The sequence below is a fragment of the Cuculus canorus genome, chromosome 9, assembly GCF_017976375.1.
Source record: "Cuculus canorus isolate bCucCan1 chromosome 9, bCucCan1.pri, whole genome shotgun sequence".
Classification (NCBI taxonomy): Eukaryota; Metazoa; Chordata; class Aves; order Cuculiformes; family Cuculidae; genus Cuculus; species Cuculus canorus.
Window position 1 is genome coordinate 1330790 of NC_071409.1, and position 12006 is coordinate 1342795.

At 42.9% G+C, this 12006-nt stretch overlaps 1 protein-coding gene across 1 annotated transcript in view; it reads left to right on the forward strand.

Annotated features, from left to right (window-relative positions):
* ARHGEF4 (Rho guanine nucleotide exchange factor 4) overlaps positions 1–12006 on the forward strand; it is a 184244-nt gene that overhangs the window by 54030 nt on the left and 118208 nt on the right. Inside the window, 2 exon segments of the mRNA XM_054074954.1 lie at positions 3047–7465; positions 11263–11589. Of these exon segments, the coding sequence (XP_053930929.1) occupies positions 3047–7465; positions 11263–11589 (4746 nt within the window).

The following is a 12006-nucleotide window of genomic DNA, read 5'->3' on the forward strand; positions in this document are numbered from 1 at the left end:
GCCATATGGTTACTCAGTTCTATAGCCCATTTTTGTCTGCTCTGGGAGAACAGGGCTACTTCAAAGGACCTGCCCACTGTAAACTTTCCCCCTTCTGCTCCAACTGAGTCCTTTAGGCTCAATTTTTACATTAAAAAAACCCCATAAAACACAAAGAGAAGTAGTCCTGCAAATCCTAACAAAACACACCACAGGCTGAGAGGAAATTAAACTATATATGACTGATGGTTGGAGCAAAAGCCTGGCCCCCTGGAGGCACTGAGAAGCCAGAGACCCTTAGAAGTAGGGGAAAATGGCACTATCTGCATGTTGTTTGCCTCGTCAGGACTTCTTCCCTTGTCGTCATGTGGCGTTCAGTGGGCTCATGAATTTCTGATTTACTGGCTGTCAGCTCCAGGCCTTCTTAGTGTGTTAGGCAGAGGGCTTTGACAGACATAGCAGGAACCGAAGCTTCTGTGTCCTCTCCTTCCTCAGAAGTTCTCCATCCCAGAGTACATCTTGTAGAGTAGACCCCACCAGGCTGATCCTGATGCTGTCTCCTCCCTTTAACAGCACTGGGGGCATATGTTAAGCCCTGGCATGGCCCAGGAATGCTGGTTGGCATTAATTGTTGCCCTTCATAATTAGAATATCTTTTTTTCATTTCCCACAAGGTATGGAGGCAATTGTGGGGTCTCTGCTTCTGCTTTAATAGCATAACGAGTCCAGAGGAGGCCACAAAGACGATCCTAGGGCTAAAACACTTCCCGTATAAGGGCAGGCTGAGAGAGTTGGGGTAGTTCAGCCTGGAGAAGGCTGCTGGGAGACCTCGTAGCAGCCTTCCAGTCCTGAAAGGGTCTACAGGAAAGCTGGGGAGGGGCTCTGGATCAGGGAGTGTAGGGATAGGACCGGGGGGCATGGTTTTAAGCTGAAAGAGGGGAGGTTGAGATGAGATCTTAGGAAGATATGTTTTCCTGTGAGGGTGGTGAGGCCCTGGCCCAGGTTGCCCAGGGAAGCTGTGGCTGCCCCATCCCTGGAGGTGTTCAAGGCCAGGTTGGATGAGGCTTGGAGCACCTGATCCAGTGGGAGGTGTCCCTGCCTATGGCGGGGAGGTTGAGAAGTAGATGGGCTTTAAGGTCCCTTCTAACCCAAACCAATCCATGATTCTATGATTCTATGATAATAGATAATATGATTCTATGATAATAAATCCATTAAAACCCAAATTTGTAATTGGAGAGATCACAGTTCAAATATCTTGCCTGGCATAGCTACGTTTGGAATGAAGATGGGCTATAAGGGATCTCTGCTCTAATTTTTTTTTTAATTTAATTCATAATTACCCTTGGGGACTGTTGGATATCTTCTTTATGTTGTTCCTACTTTCCTGAACAGTGCTTATCTTAGTGTATTGCCATCTGTAAATTTGTGGTCAGAACACTGTGGAAGAGGCAGTGCTGTTACTGCTGAACAGCTGCTGCTGCGCTCATTGCTGCGTGTGCCAACTGCTCAGCGTTTGTGCTGCTCAGCCGTTGTGTGAAATGCTGGTCCGTGCTGCTTTAATGTTGGTCATTTCTGTCCTGGGGATGGTGGGGTTTGACATTTTCGAAGAACCTCAATTATGCGTATCACTGAATGCACACAGTAAGGAACACGTAGCTCTGCTGTTCATGTTGACAGATGCAACTCATGTTGCATTTATAGGGCAATTCAGTCAGGTTTAATGGCATGAAAGTGATTTCTGGACTTTGTTTCAAGCACTGAATCTTCCCCCTACTTCCATCATTCAATTTATATTTTCCTTCTTCTATCAAGAGAAGATATGAGTCTTCTTATTGAGAACCCCTTTTGGAAATAACCCTGGTGCTTTCCGTTCCCGATTTTCTCTCTACATTTTGGAGTTTAGAACCAAAAACCGCTGTGTCTTGTTCTTTGGTGTGGTTTGGAATTTGGCTTCCCATATGAGGACTCCCACTTCCTCTCTGACAAAGCATGCTGGTGACGGTGTCAAACAACTCAGGCCAAGCAGCCTTGTGTTCCAGTTTGACGGCTGGCATTTACTCGTAGGGTTCTTTTAGAAATGTCTTTCATTGTTTATTTTCTCAGTTTTCAGATTGTGAAATGTGCTGATCATCCTTGTGATGATTGTTGTCAAAACCCGGTTGAAGAGGCATCCAGCCAATTAGGGTTAAAGGCTGCCGTTTATATTTATATAGCTTCTCCTGGTTGATACGTATGGACCGAGGCTGCAACCAGCTAAACGTCTTTGTTGGGTACATTTATAAACTTCTGACAACGGCTGTACCTGAAGCTGACAGACAGCAAGTACTATTTTTACCTCAGGAAAGCTTTCTGTGATTTTGTTTTCTGCTTTAAACTCAAGAAATATCCAGAGTTCTTTATGATGGTTGAAGAAAAGACTGAGGCGCTCCCAGGGCAGCCGTATGGGACAAAGACATTTCCTAATATTGACAGTGTGGTTTTGATCTTTCTGCTCTCAGTCACTGACTTGGATGTGCTCTGATAACTGATACATGCAGTGCTCCTGGTAGAAACCTTCTGCAAAATGAGATCAAAGACTTCTTTTACCTTTCGTTCAGGCTTTGGTATAGGAAGTATGCGGTTATGCACATGCAAAGCTGTTCTGACTATATTTATGTCACATTCCATAAGTTGGACAGCAACAATTATTTCTCAGGTTTGTGGAATAAAACTCCTCCTCAGATACGAAGATGGGTTCATTAGAGATTTTAGATCTACCAGCAAGGGAAGATTTCCATTTGACTTATTTGAATGTGAAATGTGTTTTGGTATTTGGCTTTGAAAGATAAGACGAAAAGTCGATTTTTGGCCTCTACATAATAATATATTAAAATGAAAGATGAGAAACAAAAAGTAAGAAACAGAAAGACCTCAGATCCCTCAATAAGTAAAACATCAAGTATAGCTTCCAAAGACGTCAGTGTGTATGAAATTATGTTCCTAAGTCCCTTTTCTAATAAAAATTAATGCTACCCTGTTGCTGTGGGTAATCATCACTAAATCATTCTTATCTGTTTATTCACAGACCCCAGAGCCAGCTGAAAACTACATCAGTGAAGGAGAGTTTGAAGATGATCTCAGTTCTACCCCGAGTATGATAGAGCTGGAGATACGTGGATCCAGCCAAGAAACAGATGAAGATTATTTTGAGACCCTGTCACATCAGAGTGGATCTTTGTCAGATGTAAAAACTGAGCCTTATGAGAGCGTATCAGACACTGAATCTGTTTCCAGTGATGTAACTGGGGAAACTTGCTTGGATTCCAACTGCCTTGTTACTGAAAAAAAGAATCTGTGCTGCAGTCTTCCTAAAGCAAAGGCAGGACCGACCCTCCAGGAACTCAAGTGCTCGAGGCAACTGGAATTCACCCAGCGGGTGCAGTTAGAGGTGTCTTCCAAAACAAAAGTAGCACTAAGCAAAACTGAATTTTGCATACAAACTGCGAAGTCAGAAGGTGAAGAACCGAGTGATGAAGAGCTAACATTAACTAGTGAAATTTCCAGCAGAGAGAACCGAGTCAGTGAAGAGGGCATTATAGCACAGAGAAATGACAGGTTTGCAGCAGTATTGCAAAATAAAGCACAGTTTGAAAGCAGTAAAGTGCAGAAGTGTACCAGCTCAGTAGCTACAGAAGGTGATGTGACAAGACAGAAGGCACATCCTGCAGGATTAAGCATTGCTTGTTTCAGAGGAAGCTCAGAAAGTTGTTTGTTTTTTCCTGAGGCACAGAGATTTTCCTTCCAGTCAGATGCAGCATCGAGCTGTAGTTTGCCTAATCTTCCTTTTGAAACAAATGGACCTGACTGTAGAAGATACACTGATGTGTCTGACTATAAGCATGAATTAGATTCTATGTCCAGTATAAAATGCAGCAGGAGGAACTCGGCCGACGGTCAGGAAACTACAGGTAAAAGGATCAAACATGGAAGCACAGAGACCATATTGGCATCAGATTCACTCTTTTGCCACAGCTGCTTCAAATCAAAATCTCAGCCACCGCTCACAAGATCAGAGATTATGGAAAGTAAAACATGGCACAGTGTACCTGAAAATATCAATGCTCAAAGCAAGAGAGAACATGTGGGGAACTGTATTCATCAGACAGACAAATTTAGATGGTCATGTTCAAGAATACATCTTCAAGGGCTAGATTTTGAATACGCTTGGAAAAACTTAGGAAGGCTACCTGTAAGCCCTGAAAAGGCAATCAAAATAGAGGGCAAATTTGGCATCAAAAGATCTCTTCTTAATACTGACGTAGACTCAAAGGCGTGTCAGCTTTCTCAGCCAGTAGGCTCTCCCCAGTGCACTGAGTGTTTTCACTCTAAACCAGAAACACGTGGCCTTAGCCCAGAAGCAGAAAGTGCATATGCTGACAGTTTATCTTCTACACAGACTGATGCTTGTGAGTGCAATCTGAAACAAAAAAAGACTTCATCTGCTCTGCACTATGAGCCAGTGATCATAAATGCTGAAGAACTTATAAAAAGTGGCCAGTACAAAGCTGACAGAGATCTGAAAGCAGACAGAATCCCTTGGGATATTGATGTTGAATCTGGCATTGGCAACACAGAGAACCTAGCAGCTTGTCATGTAGGTTTTCCTGCTGTTGTGGAAAACCGAGATTGTGATTGTTCTATAAACTGTGTTTCCCCTGGTAGGATAGAGCAGAAGAGTTTGGAGGAGGATGGCCTTGAATCTAAACTGTCAGGTATGGAGATAATGGTAGAGGAAAAATGGGTAGATGATTCTTCCAACCTTGACTTCAGTTGGAAAGTCCTGGAAACCACTTTGCAACCAGGCAAAAACACTGGGGCAGAGCACAAAGAGACAATGCAGCAAAATACAACCGGTGCCTTAAGGAGTCACACTGAGCTTGTAACAAATGAACATCTGACTCATAAAGAAAAGGATGAAGACAGTGTCTCTGCTATTGAAATGTCTTCCAGATCAGATTATATAAACCAGGGAAGGCATTTAATGGCTCTTGCAGAGTTAAAGCCTGCCCTAATTACAGTGTCTGTAGAGCAGAAAGGATTACAGTCCAAGACACTGCAGGATAACCTTCCCACTGCAGCGGTAACTGGAACCTTTAGAAACGTAGTGAGCAAGAATTTCACATCTCCTCATACTGTCAGCAAAGCTCATGATGCACCAGAGAGAGTTCTGAGTGAAAGCTGTAGCTGTAAAGAAGAAACTCTGGCCACCCACCCCATTCCTGGTAGTGCAGAGATACTCCTTGGTAGGGATAAAGCTGAAGAAATACTGGAATTTTCACAAGAGAAAAGTGAGAAAACAGATGCAGTTTCATCCTTAGGGTTGACCTGTAGTAATTCCACAGAAACAAGTGCAAAGATGGAATTCAGGGGTGTTACCGTACCACTGGGAAACGGTGTGCTTCTTGCAGAAAATCAGGTAGATCCATGTGAAGAAGTGCTCTTAAAATCCCACAGCAGAAGTGGTGTTATCATCTCTGAGAAAGACCTTTGCAGAACTAAGACTGGTTTTGATTTAGAGATGGGACAATTCAGAAAGTCACCAGCTGAAACAAAAGATGACCAAGTGTCTATGGAAGAGGAATTCAAAGCACTTCAAGGCAGAGAAGAAGACTCATGTGTAACCAGTGCGACAACACTGGAAATGTGCAGTGTAAGCTATTTGTGTCAGGGAGAATCTGCTAATGTTGACCTTCAAGGGCCCAGCATCACCTCTGAAGAGGCAGTAGGCAGGCAAGCAACTGGAGACTGGAGTAACGGTTCAAAGGAACAAATAGGTACTTGCGAAGAACCTTCTTCTAGTGAAGGAAAAGAGGGTTCTTCAGCAGAAGACACAGCTAGCCCTGGCAAAGACAGTACTCTGAACCTGGATATTTCTGATGTCTTTAGCGATTCTGAGAAAAGGGAGACCCATACCACTTGCATGCTGGGCCTGGACAACATAAGTACCTGCAGCACCAACAGCGAGGAAATGGATGAGAACTTGTTCCACACCTTGGGAAGTAACACCAGTCTCTACAAAGCTGCGCAAAAGCCAACAAAGAATGGCAATAGTGGGAAAGTCTCCAGGTTTTTAGTGTTCTCAAAAATGACATCTTTCAGGAAAACCAAGCCTGTGACAGCAGAAAATCATGGAAGCAGCAGCTTCTTTGGCAGCAAGGCAAGGATGGAAGAGCTGGATGCTGGGAAAGAGGATGAAGACACTGAAAGTTTACAGTCTTTCAAAAGCTGTTCATCTGGGTCAGCCTTCCACAGGAAGGAAAGTTATGCCTCTGAATACTCTGATGATGATGATTTATTCTATGAGAGACCTACAGGATTATTCAACAGAATGAGCCTGAGGAAGGCTTCTGGCTCTGGTCGGATACTGATGGAAGATGTAGACACAAATTCAACTTCTCCCACACTGGCTGCTGTCAAATACGCAGATCAACAAGTTTCAGGTTCATCTGAAAACAATGACAGCGAACCTGCGGAATACTCTGGGATTAGAAAATCATTCCCTGAAAACGAATACAAAAGGAACAAAAACCCTGAATGTAAGAAGTTCAGGACAAGGTTAGCCTTGGCACACAAATCCCTCTCAAGCTTATTTGAATCCAAATCTCCAGAAAAAGAAAACACTGAGCAAAGCTCAAGAGTATCACTGAAAAATGAAAAGGAGAAAGCCAAACTTCGCCAGAGCACCTGGAAAGCTTTTCTAAAAAGCAAGGAGGCAGATGGACTAAAAAGGCCCGTCCCAGCCAGTTTATCACCAACGCAGGAGAGTCTCAGTGCAGCTGGAGGCCAGGTGATGAGAGCAATGTCAGTCGAGCGACAGGACAGTTCTGATGAGCACACATTTTTAAAAGCAGAAATAGCTAATAGCTCCTTGACAGACACCAACTATTTTGACACCTCTGCAAAGCCTGTTGATGTCTCTTCCCCTCCAGGTATATGGAGAAAAAGAACACAGTCCCATGACTTGGGCATCAGGTGCTCACAGAGTTCAGATTGTGATGAACAGCAGGAGGCTCTGAGCAACAGTTTAAATACCTCTCTAGAGGAATACTGGATGAAATCCCCATTTAGCCCCACTGACTCACAGTTGCCATTTAGTCAGTCAAGCCCATCATGTCCTCAGCTCTCGAATTCTGATGGTAAAGACATGCCTTGTAGGCCCATGAGTCCTAAACCGCAGAGTCCACGGTCCACTTCTCAACACAAGAGCTTCCGTTATCCTGGAAGAATATGTGCCACTTCAATGATCTCTCTTGGGAACAGCTCTGTAGGTGAAGGCAATTTGGAGGCTCCTGAGAGACCAAAGACACTGAAACCCAGAGGTAGTCTCTTACTTTCTGTACACTCATTGGACAATGAATACCAGAGGGATGACAGTGGCATAAGCAGCCAATCCCAGATCAGCTTAAACACGGCTTCTTCCATTAGTGACATGCTCCGAGATGAGGTGAGTGTCTGGGAATGATCAGGTGGTGGTTTGGTTTGCAGAGTCTTTTATTTAATATGGTTTAGAAATTCCAGTGAAACTCTTTAATGGCTTTAGTGAACACATTGGTTAGATGGGTGCATAAAGATTCCTCTTTGTCTAAAATAGGTAGCGCTACTTAATCTTTCTGTTTCTGTTCAAGACTGGATGAATTGATGCAATCTTTAAGGGAGGATTTACCACAAAAAACCTAAAGGAAAGGAGTCATTGCAACAGTGGTAATGCATAAGCTGCCTTAGAAAAGTTACGCGGATGCCACGCTGTGCTCAACTCCAGTTTTCACCTGGGTCTTACGCCTCTCAAGATACAGCAGAATCGAGCCTTGTAACTGCTGTAGAGTAAATAGGTTTCTCAAAGTGAAAGGCAACATGGAAATCAGTTCCTATTGCTAGCAGTCACTTTTTTAAGCAGTGAAATGTTTTTCTTAGACAATGAGTAGCTGTCTTTCAAAGCACCACAAGTCTTTTGCAGTCACCATAACTACCCTTTGATTGCCACTAGGAGTCCTTTCCTGCCTTTTCTACAGCAAACAGAAAAAAACCCCACGGACTCAAGGTCTCGTTTTGATGTTGTATTGCATTCTACTCCTGGTAACACATTAATTTCCTTGTGATAGGCTGGATCTCATGGAAAAGATTGTATCTTCAATAAGGGTTTCTTGTTTGGCTGAGGCCTTCAAAAGCAGAGACTTCCTCCGTCAGTATTCTTTTAGTCCCAGAGAGGATTTCCCAAGCTGTAAGTGTGTGGGAGCTTAGGAATCCCCTTCAGTGGCCACGCACGTACCACCAGACTGATCCCTTAGCTGAGATCCCAGAGCCAAGTTTGATCATGCTGCTTCTTTGCTATTGCTGATGATGAGTTTTAATATTAAGAAATTGCAGAGTAATTTTTTTGGGCAGATTTGCACAAGTGGCATTTGAGAGAGGGCATGAGAGTCTGCATACCCCAAGCAGACAGTTTTCAGAGAGTTCATGAATCTGGAACTGCTTGATCAATTCTGCAGCTGAGGGCTGGTTGTGTTCAGCTCAAAGGAGCCCTCGCACAGCTTTTGCAGCTGTTGCAGCAGCCTTTTGTCTATCACATCCCAGGTTATATTAAAATTCTAAGATACCCTCCCAAATGGTCTCAGCCTACTCTTTCTCCTTATTTTTTTAGTAGAAATTCCCTATTTTTTTGTGTAGAAACAAAAAAAGATTGGTTGGAACAGACCTTGTGAGGTCATCTAAAGCCACCTCCTTCAGACAGGACTGCAACAGCAGAGAGACAAACCCATGACTTTGTCTAATCAAGTCTTGAAAACCTCCGTCCCTGGAGATTTCACTAGCAATCTGGGAAACATATTCCTCAAAAAAATGATTCTCCTAGTGTCCCACGAGAACTTTCCAAGCTACAGTTTCTGACCATTCTCTTGCGGCATTGTCTGGCACTACCTAGAGGAGTTTGGATCCATCCTCCACGTAACCACACAATTGTTGTGGACTGTTCTTATATGGCCTTTAGTGCCCTTTTATGGGCTTGAACAAAGAATAAATCCGGCTCCCTCAGCCTCTCCTCACATATCCTCAATGTTTTGATTCATTGGTTAGAGTTTTTTACCCAATGCATGTGGGTGGTAGTTTGTGAAATGAGTGCAGAAGGGGAAGGGAATTTGCTTTATTCCCTTCTGTCTTCTGCTTTACTTCAAAATTTACTTTTTTTTCAAAATTTGCTTTACTTCAAACAATTTACTTTACTTCAAAATTTACTTTTTTGTTTTCATGGGCATCATCTTAACTTACAAACTTAATACTGGGCACCACATTCCAAGCAAGAGACTGTGGTGTTAAGCCAGCCTAAGAACATGCCAGATAGTTGGTATATACACCAAGAGGTGAAGCCTCTCAGGGCATGAATCAAATCATTGACCTGTGAATGACAACCCAAAAGAGCATCTAGAAAAGACTGGAGAAATGAAGCTTATGTAAAACCTTGAATAGGCAAGCCCACGCCCTATAATGTTACCATAAGAGGCAAATAAATAATTACTTAAATTGATTGCTAGATTAAATAATTTAAAGAAAGCTCTGAAAAACTTAAATTATATCTAGGCCATATAAAACCAGTTTACTTTTCCCGATTCTTCCAGAGGATGAAGAATATGACATTTGAAGTTGGATAAGTGCAGCCTGAGCCTGGAAATTGATGTTAATGTCCCAGTTTTCAGGACACAGCATCTAATCTGTTAAAGCAGATAGAGATTTTATTTATTTCTATTTTTATGACATCGTGAAATGAAGTAGAAATGCACCCTGGGTTTTATAAGTGAGGTTATTTGGTGGTTTTCGGAAATCTCTGAAAATACAGCAAAGTGCATTTGCAGTGTTAAGTCTTTATAATTTAATTATCTAAACTCTAAGGATGTTTTTCCTTAAGTATGTTGCTAAGTAAAAAAGTCATAAAACTAAGTGTAACAGTGGATTTGAAAAAAGGTCCTTTTCTGTTCCACACCAGTAAAGGCATTATTGAAAAACAAATACATAATTGTTCCTTGAGCTCACTTCCCAGTGTGCCCTCCACTATGGGAACAGGTATATAATCCTGTTAGAGAAATAACAAAGATTTTATGCAGAAAACAGCAAGATGAAACAATTACTAGTTTGCCAATGTGTCAAGGCCTTCATTACATATTAAATTAATCTGTTTGTGGCATGACTTTACTTATGCAATTGTGCTACCCAGGAGGCAAAAGAAAACTGCCCTATTCTGTCCTATATTTGGAATCTGTGCAAGTACTCCTTGCTCCTCTCCAGTGTGATACGGTGAGGCACAGAATACCAGCAGGGTACACTTTCCTTTTTGCACAGCATCTAGTGCACAAGAAGTATTTCCAGTCTGAGGCATCTCTTTCCAACAGCAAAGAAGAATTGATCTGGAATTGTTGCTTAATTGAGAGGGGACGGGAAGTGCTGGCAGTGGTTTAAGGCTTGTTGTATTTGCGTTCTTCAAATGAATTGTGAGAAACTGGAGAGATACTGTTGTCAGCACATAACATTTTCTTGGTATGAAAAGAGACACCTGAGATCACTCATTTCTCATTGTTGTCTCCCACCTTAAATATCAGTGATTCTAACACCGATGCTACCTGGAGTGGTAGTTTGGTGCCTCAGAGGCATGCTCGATTCCAAGTCGTTCTGGTATAAAAGCTGTAATTTTGTTCAACCACTCATTAAAAGCAAACAAGAGTGAAGAACAAAGCTGTGCAATTCCTCACTCTAAGCCCAACATCAAGCAAATAAAATGGAAAGCACAAAGAACATGTCAAGAAGCACAATATATCAGACCTGCAGGCATCTAGGAAACCTTTGTATAACTGAAGTGCAGTTGGAAAAGCACAGATAGACCACACTGGTCATTATTCTATTTTCAGACGACACTGTCTGTCTTTGTAAATAATATTATACAGACGGAGTGACCTAAATCCCAGTAGTAATGATATTGCAATATACCCTCTAGAATGGGGGTGAAAAGGCATTGTCCTGTGAAAAGGGAGAGTATGTTACACTCTCAAAGGGTAGCAGAGCTGCTGCTCCAGGGTGGAGTACCCCTAAGCCCATGGAGAAGACTGGTTTTGGCTAGCAGGTACCCTTGGGAAAGCGTTTTCTTCTGAATAGTTCTGAGGCTACAGAAATGAGCTTTACCACCTTCTGTCTAACCTGATTCGAGGCAAATACAATTACCAGCCAACAAACCTTGTGTTTTCACTGCTGTTTGTGAAACAGGAGTCTAAACAGCAATGGCAAATGCCACCCGAAAAGCGGCCAAATGAGAAATGGGTTCCCCACCGCAAAAGAAGGCCCCCTCAGGTTCCACCATCCCCACACCCTGTCTCCACCCTTGAGAGCAAAGCCTGGAGGCTTTCTATCCTTGCTCCAGATGAAAAAGCCAAGGAGATTCCAGAGAAGAGGAGGAAGAGACCTAAACCCCTCTATAGGTGCTTCAGCTTCGATGATGTGTGGATGGAGAGGAACCAAAAAAGGAAGCTAGAGAAGGAGACACGGCCAGAGAAAGGGATTCAATTGCAACACCTCCCAGAGGACCAGTTAAAAGTAAGAAACCGTACGTCGTCCTCCTCGTTCACTGGCACTGTCTTCCTCTCTGCTCCAATTACTTCTTCCTGCTGTCCTCATATTCCTGTCTTTGCACTTTGTCTCCTACCAGTGCTGTCTGCTTTTCTTTGGGTCTGGTAGTCTGCAGAGACTGAGGAAACCCTGAACTGGTCCATAAGGGATGATCTTTAAAGGTGGTGAGCTTTTTAACTGCTGTAAGGGAGCAGTTCCTGCCCTGTGCCACGTTAGACAAGAGGATGTGAGAGCATCCAAATGCTCTGTGAGCTGAAAGACAGGGAGCTGAAAGACAAATCAAAGTTGCCTTAAATCAATATAAATTAAACTGATGAAATCTCATTCCGTCCCTTGTGGCATTGCTGTATAACTTCAAAAGGGGACTTCTAAATAAGTTTTCCC